This window comes from Podarcis tiliguerta (genome assembly GCF_965153285.1).
Source record: "Podarcis tiliguerta genome assembly, chromosome: 6".
NCBI lineage: Eukaryota > Metazoa > Chordata > Lepidosauria > Squamata > Lacertidae > Podarcis > Podarcis tiliguerta.
In genome coordinates this window covers 48,037,432-48,059,463 of record NC_139539.1, presented here as the reverse complement: position 1 = coordinate 48,059,463, position 22,032 = coordinate 48,037,432, and the positions used below count along the sequence as shown (strand labels likewise).

The 22,032-nt window shown below is 42.6% G+C and overlaps 1 protein-coding gene across 1 annotated transcript; it reads right to left on the bottom strand.

Annotated features, from left to right (window-relative positions):
- Positions 1–1,691: 1,691 nt before the first annotated feature.
- On the bottom strand, positions 1,692–22,013 carry CFAP57 (cilia and flagella associated protein 57; the record flags this gene model as incomplete). The annotated part of the gene is made up of 22 exons (XM_083445616.1): positions 1,692–2,050; positions 2,461–2,593; positions 3,068–3,211; positions 3,288–3,422; positions 3,925–4,041; positions 4,159–4,302; positions 4,601–4,759; positions 5,503–5,676; positions 7,254–7,444; positions 8,246–8,339; positions 8,470–8,625; positions 9,293–9,454; positions 10,301–10,474; positions 11,082–11,294; positions 12,874–12,987; positions 13,981–14,146; positions 14,815–14,954; positions 15,741–15,893; positions 17,437–17,644; positions 18,637–18,923; positions 20,252–20,568; positions 21,857–22,013. 22 exons carry the CDS (start codon positions 22,011–22,013, stop codon positions 1,842–1,844), a joined length of 3,747 nt encoding a protein of 1,248 aa, XP_083301742.1. The 3' UTR covers positions 1,692–1,841.
- Between the last annotated feature and the right edge of the window lie 19 nt (positions 22,014–22,032).

The window sequence follows — 22,032 nt, the reverse complement described above, 5'->3', positions numbered from 1 at the left end:
ACATCCTTATGGCATGTTCTCTAATTACATCTTCTGAAGTGCCTGAGTGTGTGTGCACCATGGGAAAAACCTCTCACCTGAGGGCAGCATTGCACCATTGTGGAGCAAAGACTAAACTATTAAGGAGTGTTTTAAGCACCTGTCAGAGGAAGATCACTCCTAGCTACCTAATAATTATCAAGAAAAAGATTGATTCACATCCGCTGCCATTGCCGGAAGAATTAGTGATGGACATAGGGAAGAACATGGGATATGAATGATTTAGGAATTGTAGGCATGCGTATTATTAATTAGTTCATAGAAAGCATTACATGTAGCTTACTCTGAAGAGCATCTGCCTTGTTAAGGACTCTGCTGAACTTCTAAAAAAGTTTCTAAAGCAGTTATAGCAACTACCCATAACATAGGTTTGGTGAATTTCAGAAGGCTTTTGATTTGTAAATGCAAATAATTAAGAGAATAGTGAAACTACTTGACCCAGGGTGCTGCAGAGTCTTCTTCTGATAAGTCAGGGAGGAATAACTTCAAGGGTATAGCTTATCACCAGTGCACCATAAATTGCTGAAGTGCTTTTGCTTTGTTGCCTCATGGAGGACAGAAAACAAATGGTTGTGTTGTGAAAAGGATACGTTACTAAGGAGATTAGATTACAGAACAGTCAGTGTTGGTATCCGAAAAGCAGAAGGCATATTATTGTTGCAAACACAGTCAGCCAGTTTTATTGCATTTTCGCTGGCTGTCAGTATGCTTCCAACTTCCATTCAAGGCCCTGATGCTTACCTATCAAGTCACCTTACCTACCAACACAAGCATATCATGGCAAGCATCAGTTGCCCCAAGGTGGAATTCCCCAAGGTCCATTATTCTCCCTCTCTATTGGCATCTGGTGTGTGCATGTACATGTGCCTACATATGCAAATATATTTCTGTTTAGCCCCCAGTTCAGCCGACAGGTTTGTTGGTTTGTTTAATTAGATATGTTTATTTTGTGCTTTGCAGATTTTGTGTAACTGGTGTATCTATTTTTTTTAACACACAACTCTCTTTGTACAAATGATTTAAATAAATATATTTATCATTACTATCTAACACTCATGGGGATAGTGGGTCCCTTCTTTTCCTTAGTATCTCCCATTTAGCATTATTCACACACTGTCGAAAGGTTTGTCACATTCGTGTTAATAGTTAGCAAGATATATTTGAGAAGAGAGATATAGGGGTGAGGGGGAAGGATTGAGGACTCCTAGGTTGGGTGTGTGAGTGAGAGAGATATTGCTCAAGTAAATAGGTTCACACCTGCAGTCAGCCATGCACAGACTTACTGTTCTGCAAATAGCTGGAAAAGCAACTCAGAACAGAGCGATGGATCTGCCACAGAGTGTACCAACAGGGTCTCAGGTTCATCAATCAAAATTTTGCTGCCAATGGGAAAAGATGCAGGCAATTGTTTATTTCCCAGACTAGCTCAGGGGACAGAGAATGTGTAGAGTTGAGACTTTCTTGCATCAGTGCTAGGCACAAGGGTCCTGTCTCCAACAGGATTTTTGCTTTGAGTTGAAACAGAGCTCTGCTGTGCGGTACAGATATGACCTCACATATGAGCAGCCAGCTTCTTCCTTGGTGCTCTGCATTTTTTTTCACTTGTTTCTCCTATTTGGAGACTTGCAATGTATTAACAAGAGGCAGACAAATCTGGTCTGACTTGTTTATTGTTTCCTTTCCCTATCCAGAATCAGAGGTGCTAAAACAAAAACAAAGAACCCAAAGGGTCAGGGTAGGAGTGGGTCCTTGCTCTAGAGATGCAGAGAAGATTAGTTAAGTTTGGATGCCTTCTGCACGTGTCAATGTGATTGTTCACGGCTGCTTCTGTCCAGTTCTAGCATGGGAAGTTTCGAACCTGATGTAGGCCGAACCGCAAGAGCTTTTTCCTGCCCTTGCATTTGATCTTGGAGGTACTTGATTTCCAACCGCTGCATTTCAATGATCCTCTCCGTTTCCTCCTCTGGATTCAACCGTAGGATGGTTGGAGTGTGCCGTTCAGGGGAGGGAGCTGGAGGAAATGGAAAAATCACATTGTTTGGTTGTAACTGTAGAAAATACCCCAAAGAGATGTTTTGCAAAGACAACTGTTACTGTGTTAATCCCAGAGCAATATGACTATAAAGTACGTAAGGTGACTTTTAAAATTGGATCAGCATCTACAATAGCAGCAGAACATAATCTTTTAGATAATACAAAATACCAAATGAGTGTAGAACATGAGAAAATTACACATACCAGCCAACTTTTGATCAACCCCTCACGCTAGCAATACAGCACCACCAACAGCTGCATGTCGCCCTTGGGAACAAAACAGTTGCCCACCCCAGTTCTAGGGAAAAGGGGTCAAAAGGAAAGAAATGGAAACATATTCTAGGAAAGAGCAGAAGGGGAAAGTGAGCTGAATAACAACTTGGTTACCTAGGGATTGTGCTGGTTGCTTCTTGCGTTTCATAAGGAGCCCCAAGGTTGACTGGAGGTCAAGAACTTGAGTACGGGTGACCTTCAGTTCTCTCCGCAGCTCATTTATTTCCTTGATGAGGCTCACATTTTCCTACAGAAACAAGATGTAGCAAAGCTAAGGTGATATACTGTCTATACACCCAAAAGAGATTGCTGACATTGTGGAAAAGTATACTGATATGCAGAACAAGACCAAGAGCTAAACAAAGCAGATGCTTTGGGGTATAAAGGAATGGGGGATGCCTCTTGTGTTCTCCATATTTGCCAGGTATGCATTGCCTATCTATTAAAACAAAACAGGGGTTCTTCTGAGCTCTGGAGAGCCAATTTAGGGGGGCACATGGGAAAGCCCAGTTGTGCCAGTAGAAGTTCTTGTGTAGGGCTTCTGCTGATGGGACTCGTTAGGTGAATCCCACCCACAGTACTTTTCAAATCCACACTTGAAATTCATTATTTAAACTGAAATTTCTGGACCTTCTGGACCTGGGAATGGAGCAAATAGAACCTTTTTCTTATAGCGGTTTAGAAGAGTGGACCTGCTCAGTTCCCCTCATAGTGCTAGTACCTGCATGATGCGCACATAGTCTGCACGATGTACCTCGCCTTCTTTTATCACCTTCTTTTTCAGTGTTGCCAGGTTGCGCTCAAGATGCTCTCGCTGCCGTGTGTACTCTTGATGCAAGTCTGTGTCAACGCCAACAATTTCCACCTGATAAAGCAAATGAAGTGAGCTCAAAGGAAGTATGGTGGGTATCTGCTGCTGAGAGAGAAGAACTTTCACTTACCATATCTGCCTTCTGCACATACTTTTCATAGATATCCCGGATGCTCTCCTTCAGTTTCTTGGGTTCCTGGATGAGGCCTACACAGTTGTGAAGATCTGTTTTAAATCGCTTGACAAGTGCTTCCATGTCTCGTTCCTGCAGTCAGAGGAACATCAAAGCTTGATGCAGCAGAATACATTGCCAGAGGGTACCCAACCTATCAGGACAGTGGTAGGATGGAACCCGTTAAACATTTCAAATCCCACAGTACTTCTTCATCACTTGAATTTCCAGCTCTATATAGTTTGCTAACTGACAGCTGAATGTATAAGTTGTCTTCAGGAAAAAGAGATACAAAATAACATGAAATCCTGAAATGAAATTGTTGTTTACATATGCAAGTCATCAAGTCATGGACAGGCATGTCCGGAGTCACCTATTAAATTATTATATTAGAGCAGCCCCAACACATTTGTCATTACCTTGCTTTAATGTGAAATTTAAACACTAGATTCAGTGGAAGAAAATTTCAATTACCATTACAGAATCATAAAGATGGAAGGAAACTTTAGAGGTTATCTTAGTCTGTATATGACACCCTAAAGAAGGACCAGTTGTAATTTGGTGTACCACTTTTTTCAGCTGCCATTTGACACACCTTTTGCATCTCTTTGTGCATCTCCCGGTCTGTGGCTTTCAGTTTTAGCCGTAGCTCTGATATGTTCAGTTCCAGTTGTGTGTTCTGCTTGTGGAAACGTTCCAGCTCTCCTTCCATCTGCACAGATGCATGAGAAGAGGAGAAGTTTTAAAGGAGGCCTGTGGCCTGCTATGGTCTTCAAGCTGGTCTTCCCAGCTTCAGGGCTGGGAGTGGGCTGCCTAATCTGCTTCTCACCTCCTGGATCTGCTCCTTCATAGCTTTGATATCATTCTCACGCGGCTCTATTTGCTTCTTCAACTCCTTTATTTTATAATCTAGTACAAATTTGAACTTCTCCAGTTCCTGGTTTTTTTTCTTTAGATCGTAAATTCGCTTCTCCTGGGACAAATAAAATAGAGACATGAGGTGAGCAGTGTCTAAAGAGAAAGAGGGATCTCTTACAACTTCAGCCCTACATCAATGGAGTCAATGTGTGGGACAGTGGCATATGAGGAGGAAAAAGGAAAAGTGTCAGAAATATCAGAGAAGGGATAATGAATTCTAAGCTCCATCCTTCAGACTGGGAGGCAGACACAGAGAGGCACTGCTTAGTGGGTCAGAGCCTTTGTAGATTTGGACAGCAAAACCCAGCTGTGGGTAGAGCGGTGGGAAAGGAGCATAGATCCAAGCACCTCACCTTGTCTTGAATAGTCTCATCTCTTTCTTGAATCTCTCTCTTCAGCCCCTGGATGTCCTTCTCTAAGGCTTTAATGATTCCTTGCAACTTTTGCTGCTCCACCTTCATTGCCTCAATGTCACTGCAGCGCTCTTCAATCTCTTTCTGCAGACTGTTGAACTAGAGAAAAAAGCATAAGGTATCTTTCAGTCTGAAGCCAGTGTCTCACCCAGCAACAGTTCCATGAGAACTGCTGACAAGAATCAGTGAAAGCTACATGGTGGGCATCTCCATATCCCTGTGCAGCTGATGCCTTCAGGAAGCAGAGTTGATCATGGCCCATCAACTGATGGACAGTGAGTTCAAACCTGCAGGCTTGGCTGTGCAACCAAATCTCTAATGGGAAACTCGGTCAAACAGCTGATTCTTGCAGAAAGGAGCTTTGCCAACCCTATACTGGGTGCTTGGAAAATGCTGAGCATGCCAAGCACTTTACACAGAACTTCCCAAACACCTAATAGGCAGCTGGATATTGGGAAGCGCTGCATAAGGGAGTTGGACAGGTGGGTGGGATGACCCACCTGTCTATCATCTGACAATTAAAGTAAAACAAGCATGCAAGGGGCATTTGTACAAATAACATAACATTTAATTTGGCCCTTTGCTAGCATTCCAGCCTTTAGATAAAACCTTGCATTTTAGGAAATAATTTTACATTAGATGTAAAACAGATTTTTGTTGACATTTCTGTGACACTGTTTCAAAAGACAGTTGGGTATTAAAATTTGTGTTGCTTTTTATAATTTTAATCTACTCTTATTACCTATTTTATTGTCATTTTGTTGATAGAGAAAGTGGTATATACATCTTGAAATAAATGATCACAAACCAGAAATCTGATAGCCTGAAACAGGCGAGCATACCTTCTTCCTCATGATTCCTGTCTCCCCTTTTAGCCGCAAATTTGATTCTCTTTCCTCACGAAGTCGCCTCTCATACTTAATTTTTATGTCCTGGATTTCTCGATCTTCATCTTCTTCAATTTGTTTCTTGGTTTCCTCAAATTCTCGGAGCTGAGTTCTTGATTCATCTTGAGCCTGAAAGTTAGAAAGGAGAAAAGTAAAAAGGAGGAGTTAAAGGAGCCACACTGTTAAGGGACCAGACTGAAATGATTGCGTGGGAGAGCCAAGACCCTGGGCTAGTTTGGAGATGAGGCAGATTGACACAAGCTCTCCGGGGATGACAATGCAGCAACATGTTGTTACAGTGCTGGAGGCTTAATTACATGTTACAAAAGCACTGAATGACCGAGTTCATAAATTAGTGGTGGGTAAGTGGATCTGACCAGTGCACCAGATTTTTACCTCCACCAATCTTGCAGGTGAACTCTGACAGGTGGGCGAGTCTGGATATAAAAAAGTATATGTATGGAAAGGTGAATGATAGAAACATCCAGCTACTTATGTCACTCTGAGTACAGTAAGGATGGAAAAATGAGAGTTTGGAGCTGTCATTGACTTCAGCCAGAAAGGACAGGTGAGTAGGGTTTAGCATAATCTACTAGAAGAGTACTTTAAATTAGAATCTCTGTAGTTGTGAAACTTGCTTAGTAGGATCCAGTAGAGTGGCTCTTTTTTTTTTGGGGGGGGGGTGTTATTGGAATGTTGTTTTTATTTTGATTATATATTTTGTGGTTTTTATGTTGATCTTTTCTGTGAACCAGCCTGAGACCTCCGGGTATAGAGTGGTATATAAATCCAATAAACAACCTGACACATACAAGCTCCAATATACAAGCTTCTGGACAATGATTAAAGAATAGTGTTCCTTTTGTTTTAAGTTCCGTATTTTTCGCTCTATAAGACGCACCTAGTTTTTGGAATAAGAAAACAAGAAAAAAAATATTCTGAATCCCAGAAGCCAGGACAGCAAGCGGGATTGCTGTGCAGCGATCCCGCTTGCTGTCCTGGCTTATGGGATAGCTGTGCGTAGCCTCTCCTGGCCTTCATCCCCTGCCCGGGAGAGGCTGCACGCGGCTAAGGCTTCCCCAAGAGCAGCACTCCCTTTAAAGAGCGCGTGGAGTGTGTGTGCGGCTCTTGGGGGCTTTTCCCCAAGGAGGGAGAAGGGCAACCCTTCTCCCTCCTCGGGGAAAAGCCCCCAAGAGCAGCACACGCACTCCATGCGGCTCTTTAAAGGGAGCACTGAGGAGAGCCTCCCGCCTGCATTCCCTCTATAAGATGCACACACATTTCCCCTTACTTTTTAGGAGGAGAAAAGTGTGTCTTATAGAGCGAAAAATACGGTATGAATGTTGTCATACAGAGACTTTTTGCTGGCGTGGTTTACTTTTACTTTTTGAAATATGGCAATCCTATCTAAGCCAGAAACAGTCAGCCTGCCTAGGGGTTTTATCTGAGAGAACTGTAAGTTAAACGCACTAACATGTGGCACTCGGGGAAGAAGACAACTGGAAAGATCCCTGTTTGGGATGGGAGATGGTTGCCTAATCAGGAGGGGCAAGGACAAGAGTCTACACAGATCAGAGCTCAACTTCAGAGCACAGCTAGTGGAAGTCAGAAGAGCAATGAAGGGCTGAATCAGTAGTAACTTCAAGCATAGTAGAACAGTGCCCATCCTTAAAAATAAATAAAAATGAAACCATCACAGCTCATACCTCTTCCAGCTGAGTGGTTTTCTCAAGCAGCTTTGCCTCATAATATTCTGTCAGCTCCTCCAGCGCCTGGTTTTTGTGCTCTTCCATTTCATGAAGCTGCTTCTCATAGTCCTCCTGCATGCGTTGGGATTTCATCTGAAGCTCCTGGTACTTCTCAAACTCCAGCAGAAGCTTCTGGTTATTGCCAGATTCTGACCCAAAGAGAGAGTAAAAAACAAATTAATGTGTGGGGGTGGGGTGGGGGGGATGTATTACAGAGTAAGGTATGTCTTGTCCTCTCCCAGTTATCCTTAGTCTTAGGGAGCAGTTTTAGACCCACATCTTGGTGCCTGCTCACATCTCTCTCCTCTAGCTCATACTATTCCTCAATCACTAGCTTTGAAGCCCCATTTGCACACTCTTTACAGGTGCATCTACATCAGAACTCCATACTCAGTAGTTCTGGCTCTTTAGGCAGAAAAGAAAATACTGGGGGATTAACTTCTGTACGCCATCCCCTCAAAAGTGGGAATGATGTGACGTGCATAATGCTGTGCAGATGCTAAGATGATACAGACTACTCCACTTGTGGTGGCTTTGCAATGACAGTAATATACCGATGGCCATGGAAGAAATGTGCAGTAAAACCTTGTTTCTTGGTGGCTTGCAGAGATAAGATGCTTTAAAAAGGTATCCCCAGTTTTCAGAAAGTTACCTACCTTACTATGCCCTGCTTATCTATTGCCCTTTATGTTCTTCTTTATTAGGTTTGCTCATTTTTTCCTGCCTTTATTGGCAGGGAGATATAATTATAAATAAAAAGATGAGTTAATTCCAGTTACATTCAAGCAAATTATTGTCAATATGCCTATGTTCTCAGTCCTCTAAGTTGCCCCTTTGCCATGACCGACAAACACTCAGCACGGGAAAGGTTTTCTTTCTTCATCTTTCACTATAGGCTTGAAGCCCTTTCTCACAGTCTGCAGGAAAGTGTGACTTAAAGTCCTCCTAACCTAGGTCTTGCACCTCTCTTGCTTGCTTCTCTGTTAGTTCTGCAACTTGTTCTTGGTGTTGTGCTTCCTGCTTTTCTTTATCTGCTTTCAAAACCTGAAATACATAGAGATGAGAATTACACCTGAAACTAGGCATACCAACCTTCAAATCCCTCAGGTGACTGCATGATGGGAAAAAGAAGACACAATAATGCTGAGAGTTGTAGTTATTGTTTGACCCTCACCTGGTTTTTGGTTTTCAGTGATTCCATTTCCTGGATGAATTTCTCAGTTAGTTCTTTAATCTTTTCATTATAATTCATGTCCTTGAGGCGCAGCTGGTACTCATTTTCCATCTTCAGTTCCTCTACACGTGTTTTTAGTTCTAACATTATCTGAGTCTGCAGGGTAAGGAATCATAAGAAAAGAAGTTGGTGGCAAAACATTCAGATATGCAAATTAAATAAAAATCTACTGTACACAGTATCTTGCCAGATCTATATTTTAGGGCTGTTTCATATGTTAAATTTGTCATGGATACACAGAAGGCATTTCAGGTGGAATTCAAAATGGTGGCCTTCAATCGTCCCATTAGTGCAAGCATTCTAGCATGCCAGGCAGAACAATTCCCCCTCTCTTCCCCCTGAATGCTATTCTCCCAACCCCCACCAAGCCCATTTCAAGCAGGTGGGGGAAGAAGCCCTACTGCGCAAGCAAAAGTCCTTGCACAGGGCTTCCACTGATGGGTGCCAGGTGAATCCTGCCTTTCACGTTTGTCTGAAAAACTATAATATATAAAGACAGCATATATTATATCTGGCCATATATATATGCATTTCCTATAACATGTGAAGTAGGTTTCAGGACAGGGAGCAATGTAGCTCATGAGCTACATTTTAAGTGTACAATGTTTGATTCTTGTATTATAAGGCTAATTCAAACCTGCTGTCACCTCTCTACTAGGGCCATTATATGTACTGGGTAGGTACAAATAAAGCACATTTGGGTTAGTTGATACAAAGACTTCTGATGTGTTCTCTTCCCACTTCAAAACTCATCCATACTGACCTTCTCTTCCATGTCTGTTCTAGTGATCAATACTTCATCAGAGTATGGCACATCTCTCTCCCTTTTCAACCCCCGCCCTTCTTTGTCATAAACTTTCCAGATAAATATACAGCCATCCTCTGCAGATGTTAGTAGGAACTGATCATCAGCTGTTATGGACATCTGTGGAGAGAGAAAAAGGCATACTGAACTCCAGTAAAACACAATTGGAGAGTCAGAGAAAAGAAAGGGCAGTTGGCAGAATCAGAAGAAGATGCTCCGGTTGGATTAATAAGGATCAATTATTTTTAAAATATATCCATCTCTTTGCCTCTAGTGATATCTCTTCTCTTCTTCTCCACTTTCCCCATTATGCTCCAAGCATTCCCCTTGCCATTTGTCAGGCTGGTGTCCATTCCTCAGAATCCATTTAATTAACAACTTGTCCTTGTTTTCAGTGGCTTTTCCATTCGCTCTCATTATCAATCTCAGTCTTATCTTTTTAATGAGGCACAGTAGTAGACTGATTTTAAACATGACACCAAGAAGCACAGTCACCCTCACACCCTTGCTCTCAACATTACTGGAACCTATGGTGAAAGTATAAGTGATAAACAAGCCTTCTGGATGAAATAACATTTAAAAAATAGTACTGTACAGCAACAATGTTGTAAATGTTGCACTCCAGTGTCTGAGAAGTTAGCATCCCAGAGAGATTTCCCCTACACTCTCCCAGCTACATACACTCAGCTTGGAAGAGAATGAGGCTGATGGGTGTACTGTTTAGATAGAACTCATTCTCATTATTTTCCCCATTACTGTGATTAGAGACTCTGTTGTCTATTGTCATTCTTATTAAGCTACTTTGATACACAATAAATATATCATATTTAGATATGCCCATTTGTGGCTCATTGCATGATATAAGGTGTGCCTCCTTTCATTATTTGTTGCTGCAGACTCAGAAAAAGAAGGGATAAATAAAGGCTATGGCAATTAAGTTGACCTGGAGACTGACTTGGCCTTTACCTTGGTGACTGGACCAGCATGGGCTTGGTATTCATTGTATTCCTTGTGCACAGGTAGTGGGTATTTCATGGACCGAATGGTCCCTGCAGAGGTTCCGGCGAACACCATGCGTCCAGAATGAGATACCACTATGAAAGTGTAGGCAACTTCAAAAGTGGGTACTTCTCGCAGTATCTGAAAGAAAGGACACCCACCATGCTTTTAGCAAGTCACTCAGCAAGGATTAAATTTGCACTGGAAAGTGGCAGAGGGTACACAAATCCATCATTCGTTCTCTCCACTGTGAATGTCCTGTTATCCTCTCAACGCCTCAAGAGTCATGGATTTCCCTCTCAACTTCATAACTGGGAAGAAACCCACAATTTTTGGCAACCAAGGCAAGGTATAGATGCCATAGATGGCTATACTCTTATAGAGAAGAAGAAGGAAACTATGAACACAACTGTCACTACATGGCATAGGCAACCACTGGTGTTAAAAGCTGGAGGGGGGGATGGGACTGCAAGCCACAGCTACTGGCGGAGGAAGAGGAGTGCGGGGGGAGTGCACCGCCCCCGGCAGTGCAATCCCAGTAGGGTGCCATTGCGGCTGCCCCCCCTGCCCCAGCTGGGCACCCCGCCCCTGCAGGCGGTGTGCCCTGCCCCCGCCTGCTCTCCGCCCCCTGTTGCCGGAGTATGAAGCTCTGCCACTGGCTACAGCACTGGGTTCACTGAGCTTCACTTTCTTCTGCATTGTTTGCTTCACTTTGATCAGCTCCATAAGTGTCTGCACATGGGCTCACCGCAGAATCACAGATCTCCTTGATGCTATGATCAGATCCGACAGCAAATATGACTTTTGCATCGGGTGATATTGCCACTCCATTGTAGCTGCAGGACTTGAGCACACACTCGGATTCTCTCTTGCCATTCTGGAGGTTCCATTCATATACTGCCCCATCTGTGCCACAGGAGACCAGTTTATAGTCATCCATGCTCCACGCCACTGCGCGTACCTGGAGGGACGAGTGAGAATATATATATAGAATGCTCAGGGAATCCTTACTTAGGCACAAGAGACAGGTTGCTGCTTGGTACTCTGCCTGTTTACCTGGTGTCATTGCATCAAACCTTTTACATAAGAGACTCACAGTACACAGCCCCTTTTTACCCTGTGTCCTTTGTGCTCACAGTTTACCTGTAAGCAGTTAAGATAAAGATTCCCATTATAATCCAGCAGGTCAGGCTAAGAGGGTTAGGAATTATGTTCATGAACTGAATCCAGAGTTATAACAGCTCACACATTTGGTCTCCAAACACATCATAGCTAATAGCCAGTGGCAAGGAAAGGCCTGCAGATTACCATCTGTCCTTGTAGCTCCTCAGGTTTTGTCCTCCCCTGCTCAAAGTTCTATGCCTTTTTTGACAAATCAATAAAAAGTGAATAACAAAAAACATCCTCTGTAGTTTTTGAACCCATACATATTTCTAATAACTCAGTTAAACAGGTATTCGCTTCATTTTCACATTCACCTTGCTCTCGTGTATATTGTAGTAACTTAAAAATGTTTATAAATACTGGAGTCAATTATAAAATTATTTATGAAACTCTCCCAAATTATAATAAATTATCTGCCTAGTTGCCTGGAGGCAATTCTCATCACATAAGAGTGGCTGTTTACAAACTTGCTTAATTCTGTTTAACCTTTTCCCTTATCGCTAATAAGTCTTATCTCATTCCATCCCAGATAGTTCCCTTGCTTTCCTTAGCAAAGCTTCAGCTTCTTTCACTATAAATTGGACTCACAAGCACAAAATGGTGAGATAAGAGGGCACTGAACTGCTGTAGGTAATCATGGGTGGAACTTATGGAGCTATCTCAAGACATTTCATAAGCTTGGAATTTACCTATTTGTGATCACTAGGGCATCAAAGCAGGGCTGAGGAATCCACTTGCTCCTTAAAATTCATTGGGTCAAAGTTCTTAAATTCAGGGTATTTCAAGTCTTTTTTGCACTGATATTTGGGAGGCCAATTACAGCAAGGGAGGTAGGAGGGAATGTCGTCTCCACAGTCATCTAACAGGTTGTTGGCAATTCAGTAAACAAACATTAAATAATATATCTGTTTTCTTGATAAGCCGAGCCCAGACAAACAAAAGTACTTTTAAGCCCTACTGTTTCAGCAAGAGAAATTTAAGCACATTCCTATTAAAATCAGTAGTTAAGTCCCACTGAGTTCAGTTGGACTTACTCCCAGCTATGTGTGTATAGGATTACAAAGTACTGTAAAAATGCTGGCTTTCTTTTAACCTAAGCTATTGCACATAACAGAGGAGAAAGCTGATTCCACTGTTTGTAAAAAGTGATCCAAATTATATCTGCACTGCCAGAGAACTATACTCAGGAGCACCTTGGAGTATTTTTAATCCTTCACTCCTATTTTTAGTTTCTAGTGCCTTTGTAATAAAAAAAATAATTCAATCATAAGCAGAGCCTCAAAACCAGCTTCTTGAGAAATCCTGTTCTTTTGGCATTTCAAATATATTCAGCTTAATGTACTATTTTACTTGTATTGTAGGCATCACTTACTGACCTTCCCATTGTGTCCTTTCAAGTTAATGATGTTTTCAAAACTTATGGCAGAATAAATGTGAATCACATTTCCATTTACTGCTGCAAACAGATGACCTCCTGTACTGAAGGCACACTGTAGACAGAAGCAGGAGACAGCATGAAGCAATGAGACTTCACATAGGTAACCTCTTTGTGAAGGTACCAGATATCCATAATTTGGAGGCCATGCAGAAAACAGCCTCTAATCATCCTTCATCACAACCAGATGCATCTGTTGTCAGAGAGTGGTATTCTGCTATTTTGTGCTCCTCCTTTGGCTCCAGATTTTGTCTGGGAAAGTGAGCTATTAAGGACTTACCAAACTAGGACAAAGTTACTTGAGGGTCCCACTGAACTCTATTGAAATGGAAAAGGGAGTGTCCGCACACTATACAGTGGACGTATGCCTTTGGGTAACGTAACTTTAGGGTTGCGAACATGGCAAACCCGGAAATGTATACTTCCAGGTTTCGCTGCGCGTGCATGCGCAGAAGTGCTCTGCACACCGTGTGTGTGCAGAAGCGCTCAATCGCGCCACGTGTGCAGAAGGTAGCCTCCGGCTACAAAGATTTCAGGATACAGCCGGGCCTCCGGAATGGATCCCATTCGTAACTGGAGGTACCACTCTATACTGGCATAAGACCTTCTGAAATGCTTAAATGTTGAATCTTCCTTCAAATCCTAGCCTAATTGATTCGCAACAGAGAACCCTGAGACTTCAGGTGTCTGTATAAGAAGTATCCTAAACTCTACCTAACTCGAAGACTCTCCTTATTCCATTGGAAGAAGGCAATAGTCTTTTTGTATGTACCTGGAAATCACCCTTCTGGAATCACACCCTACTCTGTATTCCAGCAGAATGTGGGGAAATTCATCTAGCATATTTGAGCAAAATCTCCCCCAGAAATTGTGTTCTGGTATGGGTTATTTCCTGAACACAGAAAAATAGTCTGTCGATGTGTAGGGAGAGACCTGTTCCAAGTAAACGTGGTAACACAACTTACTAGTCATAAAATGCCTGTGCCACCTCCCAATCTGGTGTTCCCCATTCAAGCTCCTCCACCAGTTCCTTCCCTGCACTGCTCACCTCTCTGCACCCTCGTACAGTGAAGTCCTTGAAAGTTCGGATGTCATCAATAAGCAGATTCATAAGTCGGAGTTTGTCAGCAAAACCAACCAACACATACAGCCCACTAGGGTGAAGGGAAAGTGCATATGCCTCTTCTTGGTATTCCTTGTACAGGTCCAGTGTGCTGCAGCAAGAGCAACCATGGCAATCAAAGCACAGACCACGCTTCTGTGCAACTAAGTTGTACCTAGTGCTATTTTTTGTCACAGTTCCCCCAAGAAGGTCAAATGCTGGGGAACAGTGAACAAAGGGGAACAAAGACAACTTGACAGCGTCATACATATACCAGTCCCTTTCAATGCATACATCAGGGCAGCAAAAATAATTTTTCACATGACAGGCAGTTCATACTGTCAGGCAACCAAATTAATTCAGCATCACATGAGAATCAATTTGTATAACCAGAACTAACAAAAAAATTGCCATTTTTTTAAACCTAAAGTTGATAAAAGAAATAGGCTTTCTAATTTTGATAGCTCCAGATTTTTAATGGATTTTTCTGGATTTAGAACTAGGGTTATGTTTCTGTTACATACACAGGAGTCCCATGAAGAAGTACAATTATGTATCTGAACCTTGCCTATCAACTGATTTCTAGAGCAACCACCATCTCTTAATATTATTTTTTTCTCTGAGTAAATATAAGCAGTTTATTTTTATCAGAATAGGACTGACACTTGCCCTGATGATTGCCTGGGGCTCTGTAGTGAATTGCCACTCACTCATGGTCTGAGTACAATTCATAGTCCGAGTACAAATCAAAAGGCTGTGCAACAAATCATGTCCCCTTACTTGTTTTCATAATTCCAGATGCGGACAGATTTGTCCAGTGAACAGGTAGCAACGAGGGGCTTGCGAATGCAGGTATCCAAGCCAGTAATGGAAGCAGAATGTATTGGGTGGTTCAGGTATTCAAAGTGAGCTGTCTCCCCCTAGTGAAATATCACAAACATGTTAGCTAGAGCTGCTCATGTGATGATGTAACACCAGGCAACACTGAACTTCTCTCCATAGCAAAAAGGAGGCATTTGATATGAACTAAATTTATCAAAGCACTGGAAAGTCTAGTGACAAATAGGGCATTTGTAGAGAAGTACACCAGTGACTATAGAAAAGTACTCTGAAGAGGTCCAAACAGAAACAGCCACTACTGGAAATTTGACTGGAGAACAGACCTTTCAAATCTTGGGGAGATTTTCCGCAAGAGGTATTTCAGATAGCTGAAATGTGTCCTTGCTGTCTCGCAGGAGAACATGACATTTTGAATTGTTTTGATGACAATTACACCAACATGTCTATGCACCAGGGCAAAGGAGGTTGCAACAGGAAAGGCTGCCACTCTCTATATCCATAAATTGATACTGGCTATGGTCCGGATGGAGATACCAATGAAAGGCCTAAGTGCCGTGAGTTGTGTGGTCATGATATTGCTGAATGGTTATTGGTGCTTTCAATGTGAAGTTGCTATAGGAGTTATTCAGTGGTGATATCATGACCGGTGAAGGAACTGTGCAATTGAGAGTATTCTTTATGTTGCTGGTTCTCCTTTCAACACTTTTTTTTAGGGTTGCTGAGTAATTGATTTGGTGCAATCATATTACCAGAATATCTTAGTTTCTTGTTTTCATTCTGTTCTTTGCAGCACAAGAATATAAAATTACTTTGAACACCACATTTCCGAGTCGTTGCTCAGAACACAGTGCTCTTAATGAACTCACCTTGCTTATCTCAGCTGCTGATATGGAGAGGAGATAGAGCTGATTCTTAGTTGTGCTGATCAGAAGTGTTTCCTCTGCAGGACTGAAGGCAATACACACAACATCCTGTTTGTCCGACTGGTTTGGATCATTGCTGCACTGGTCTTGTGGAATCTATGAAATAAAGCAGCTTAGTTAACCACTTTCCTAGATACATACTTTCTAGTCCAGTTTTGCAGCAAAGTAATAGATAATATTCCATAAACAATGGCAGCAAGATTACCTTTATAAAGATTTTCACCTTTAAAAGCACAGAGCCAAAATGGCACATGGACCAAAAATGGGCAGTTCCAGGGCAGAGAGGGTTTAGTCCATAACCTAAATTGCCTTAACCTCAATTCTGACCCCTATGTTCACAATGTTATGCTGGTAAAATAGGGGATACAAAAGAAAATTTTGAACTGAACATAATATCCACCCCTACCCTACATTGTCAAAAACTCTTCAGCCCTTGTGTTTTGAGGGATCATAGAATCTGAGAGTTGGAAGAGACCAAAGGGTCATCTAGTCCAACCCCCTGCAATGCAAGAATCTCTGCTAAAGCATCCATGACAGATGGCCATCCAACCCCTGCTTAAAAACGTCCAAGGAAGGAGACCTCTTGTGGGGGTCTGTTCCACTGCTGAACAGCTCTCACCATCAGCCTGGGCAGTGGAGCAGAAGAAATAGTGGGCCAGTGATGTCCTCCCAGCAGCAGCAGGATGAAGTGGTGGTGGTGAGGTTGGGGAAGCATTGGGTTGGTGCCATTGGCCCTGCAGATAGGTATACACCTACAAGGGTATTTCCACCATGGAGCTCTCCCAACCTCACTGCTGCCACCTAGCGTCATCCTGATGATCTCATCACTGCAGCTGCTGCAAGGATGTCCCCACCCCATGATTCATAAGGGCTAATGAAGATTACAGTCAACACAGTCTCTTATTCAAGGCTCTTTCTTAGCTCGTCAGAACCCTCTGTAGGGTGGAGGGGGCTGGAGCTGGTGATGGAGAATGGGCTGTTTAGCTGGAACCATGTACTCCATTTTTGCTACTATGACTCAGCAACATTCTCTTCCATCTATGAGCTCCAGTGAAGGGTAGGGGCATGCTCCATGCAGCTCACAAGCTCACTACTGCTACAATGATAATTCAGACGGCATAGGGTGGGCAGATAACAAGGTCTGCTGCAGCAATAACCTGCAGGACTGGCAATCAATTAAACAAGCAGAGCAGGGAACAAGTACAGCAAGGTGGGATGATAGTGGCTGCAAGATGCAAACAGCAACCTGGGTGTGTGAGAGCAGCCAACTGGAATGTGAATGCTTCCCCTGATTGGCTTTGGCACCTGTAGGTGTGTGAGGACTTTCTCCAGCAGTCCTCACAATATCATATCGAAAGCCTGAACCTGAGACCTCCTGTATGCAAGACTTGTGATGCACCACAGGGTAGGGTTTGTCATTTAGCCACCTTGGATCTCATTGATATGGCTGGGTCTGTTGGTTGGGGATCAGCAAATGCCTCATCATGTGTTTGTCTCCTACCTGCGGCTGGGGTTGAGTGGTGTCTGGCGCAGTGCGGGTTCTAGTTCTGCTGAATCTCCTCCTTTTGCCTCCAACATTTATATTGGTGGTGAGCTATGCGATAAATCAAGCATTCCATGTCTCAGACATCTTACCTACCCGTATCTCTCGGCTTTCTCTGTAACCTTCCTTCTCATCTGACTTTTCAAACAGTAGAACAATCCCGGGACCAGCTGAACAAGCAAATCCCTTGGAATATGCAGCAATAGCAGAGACCCGAGGTAGAAATGCTTGCTGCTGTGCTTCAGTTTCACAAACCACCTCGGTGGAAATCTCAGGGGAATTGTGAGCAGGAAACTCAATAAGGCTTTAAAAAGAAATTCATCAATCAATCAGCAGCAAACAGAGAAGTCTAACAAGTTCCAAATGTCAGTTGCATGAGGCGTAAAAAATGATTGTTGTTCATTTTAAACTTGTTTTTTTCATTTCAGAGACACCACATAGTCCTAGTATCAACATAAAGTTTCCCCTATTTGAAATTTTGTACACATATATTAGGGCATAAGTCTCATTGAACTTGGTATAACATTTCGAAGTCAGCATACTGAAGGGTTTAGGGAAGATACTAAAGCTGTGCACACACTCACATTTACTCTGCATTCAGTGCACTCTCACTACTGGTTTCTGAAGCCATGTCCATGCAATGTTAGCCACAATCCACATCTGTCCTGTAGTTGTTTGTGAAATAATGTGTTTTGATGTTTCTTGCCTCGAACCAGTGTCAATCTGGATTGAATGCACCCATGAATGCACCATGCCCCCCTCTGCCAACTGATGTGGGCAGACGGCATGTGACTTGGAAACATATCCAACAGTACTGAGGTGTACAAGGGCATGCCTATGCAATTCAACATGCAGCAGAGGGGCAACGACCTTGCTGCGTTTTAAGCCAGTAATGTATATAAAGCCTAACACTCCAATCCTAAGCATGCTTCTTGAATTTAATTAGCACTTTACACAAGCTTTTAAACAATATCTTATAAATTTCAGTTATTCATCCTCCAACAAGTGTGGCAGATCATGATTAGTCCCATATGACAGTGGGACAAACGGTACAATTCTGTGCATGTCTATGCAGAAGTTAAGTCCCACTGCGTTCAATGGGACTCACATTCTGGAAAGTGTGTATAAAATGGGTGGACAACCTTTTCAAGCCTGAGGGCTGCCTCAGAGGCAATAACCTTTCTCAGAGAGGCAATACAGTCATGACCATGATACCATTTGTAGATCATAGTAAAACACATTATCTGCTGGAGCACATTGACCACTCCAGTGTCAATAGTTTGAAGGCAGTCTCACCTCTCTGAATCCTGTTGTGGTTCCTCCTTATCTACTTCAGAGACTATCTCTTTGCGCTCAATACTTGTCTCCCAGCGAAGATCACCGGAGTCAAATAGGTAGATCTTGCCTGTGTCAGTGCCCACAACCACCTTCTCTTCCGAAAGCCAGGCATGAGACAAGTAGTTTTGAGGTTCCCCTCGCAAGAAGTTGGTCTGTTTTAAGGTTCCTTCTGTGTATCTAAATAGCTTAAAAATGCCATATCCTGTAACACAGACTTGGGTGTTATCCTGTGGATTGAAGCTCACCTGGAAAGGAAAACAACATAAAATAAATGATTACTTGATGAGCAACATGAACAATTGATTAAAAAAATTAAGAGCAAAGGTCACCAGAGTGTTACAATATAAAATGTGTAAAAATAAAGGAAACAAACAGGAACAAAAATCATAAATATTTAAACATAATACTTCAGAAAAAAGGCCTCCATGATACAACAAGGAGTAGAGTAGGGAATTTGTCCCGCCCTTCTTTGTAACTGCACAGTTCTGCCTAAGCAACCTAAATAAGAAACTTGACTCTAGCTAGGAGCCACGTTTAGGACACACAGTTTGTGAAATAAATAAGGATGTTACACTGCAGTACAATTCTCAACCACTTGTTGAGACAAGAGAAAATGGAGTGCGCCTCCAGGGGTGAAGTCAAACTGCTGTGTTAACAGCACCGAAGTGACCTCCCCAGGCCACAAGCCTGGACAGTGTGTATGGAGGTCCTACGCTGCCCAAACAAGATCCCCTTCTTGGTCTTACTGATGTGGTTCAAAGGAAAGCAGAGCAATACGTTTGGCACCAGCCTGGCTGAAGGAGTTGCCAGAATGAGAAGCACAAAGTGCCATACAACCATCTTAGAGACTCCACCCTGGATTTGTGTAGGGTTCACTCCTTAGCCTTTTCTTCACCCAAAGATACCACCCAAAAGGCAGCAGAGGTTTAAGATCTCCTAGATGGGCTACTTTCCCAGGTTGACAAACCCCATCTGCCCCTCATTTCCCTCTACAGCATGTGCAGAAAACACCTTCTTGACTGTAGGACCCACTATTGGTCTCATCTGCTCTAACCTGTCTTCACATACAGAGGAAGCTCCTCCCTGACCAAACTTTTGAGACCCATCACCTGGTTTAGCCAGCCAGTTGAAGACATTTCCCAGGGCGTGGCTGCTATCACATGCTGACAGCTTCTAGGAGCCAGAGGTGACAGGGTGGGGACCAAAGGTAGACAAACTACCTCAGAAGGAGCACAATATGTTCCCCACCAGAAGTACTACCCCTCCCCTAACACTCCATACACCCTAACCACCAGGGTCAAGAAAAAGACAAAAGTATAATTGCGGAGCTGCAATGCTTATATACCCATTCAATCATGCAAGTTCTGTGTCTCAGACGTATATGTAAATGTGTGAATGTGAACAGAAGATCTGAGATTTCACACTGAGTTTATCTCCATATGGCAACTTTTCTCACTGAGGTCTCCAATGGTGGAGGCAGAGCCTTTCTCTTTGAGGCAATGACAAGTGGTGATAATTACCTCATGTACCCAAATACTAGACTGATGCATGTGGTGCTTCTCTTCTATGTTACCTGATAAAGAGGATTGTTCTGGACATCAACCTTGATAATTGCCATTGTTCTTTGCTTTTCCCACATCCAGTAGGCAAGGTTTGATTCTGGAGGTCCTGTCTGTGCCACTAGATATTTGGAATCAGGGGAAAAAGCTACACTAATAAATTCTTGGACCGCAAAATCAAAACTGTTCAAGATCTTCCGCTTCTTGCATGGGACAGATGACAGTTCATAGATTGTGATGGTAGGTTTATCCTGCAGTATCTCTGAAATAGCCAGATAGCGTCGATTTGGACTAATTGCCAGGGCTAGCATCCCTTGGCTCTTTTCTGAGCCTATAAAGCACAGAGAAAAAGTTTATGTGAGCTTCATGTAGGAACATTACATTTTCAGGAGCCAAGTCCAATATCAAGGTTGCCCATGTGGGCTTTAACTTTTTTCAAAGACTTCAGGAAATAACTACATATTACTGAGATTAAACAGTTATAGAGATGATAATCCAGGAAACTGAAATCCCAATAATTTCCTTGTTGTAGAGACATTGGCTCAGTTCACACATAACATTAAGCCAAACTATGTATTAGAATAGTTGAATCTATGTATTAGCATGAATGTGTGACCATGCAGGTTCTCAGAGATGGGATTGTAGTCACTTTGCTCCTTTACTAAAACAAGCCAAGCTTCAAACATTGGTTTACAAATTTGGCTTGTTTCAATAAACAATAATTAAATGTCAGGTAACTGGTAACATAGGCTAGCGCTTCCAATCTCCTCAACACAGCCACCTTAAAGAAGAGAGAAGTATGCAAGAGCAAGGCCCATGGAATCACAGAATCATAGAGTTGGAAGGAACCTCAAGGGTCATCTAGTCCAACCGCCTGCAATGCAGGAATCACATGACAGGTGGCCATTCAACCTCTGCTTAACAATCTCACTCAGGTTCATTCACATGATGCTAAACCATAGTTTCCTGAACATCTGTTGTGTTTATTTATGACATTTTAATACCACTTAATAGAATAAATATCTAAGCAGTTTATACAAAAACATTCCAAAGATACTCAGTTGAATTGTTCAGCAATGCTTGAATGTAACCATCTCTAAAATATACACCTAATGCGAAGCTGCATTTTAAAACAGCATAAGCAAGAAGCGAAAATGTTTATCTTTCACCTAAATCTAGACAGAACATAACAATTGGCAGAAGCCACTTTGCAACCAAGTGTCAGATCTGTAAACGACATTCTTGTGAAAGCACATAAAAACAAATACTGTAATTATTTTTTGGAAACCATGAGGCAGTGTAAACTGAGTTTTCTACCAGCTTCAACCATGCTTTCCAACTTTAATGTGATATGTGGGTTCCGAGCCTGAATCTCTAACACTGCAACTATTTAAACCCAGGTGGCTACTTTATTAGTAAGAAATAGCACAAGTATCATGTCTAAAATCTGAAAGGGAAGGGTCAACAGCTAGGAATGCAGACGAGGCCTTGCCTATTTAGAAGACTGATATTTTAGGTGGGTAGCTGCACCTTCCCGCTTCCTTTCCTAAATTCAGCCTTGGCAGTGAGGAGACATGGGAGAACGGGGTGGGGGGAGGAAGAGGAGGAAGCTGATTTACCTGGGATGAACTTCTGCCATTTCTGCTCAATGTGATATTTCACACAGCTATTCCCCGCAGGGTACACTATGATCTGTTCATCGAAGAAGCAAATATTATTTGCTACCCGGGACTGGAAGCCAAAGATGTGGAGGGCTTGCGCCACAATCACCGACATGGCGCCAGAGATTCAGCAA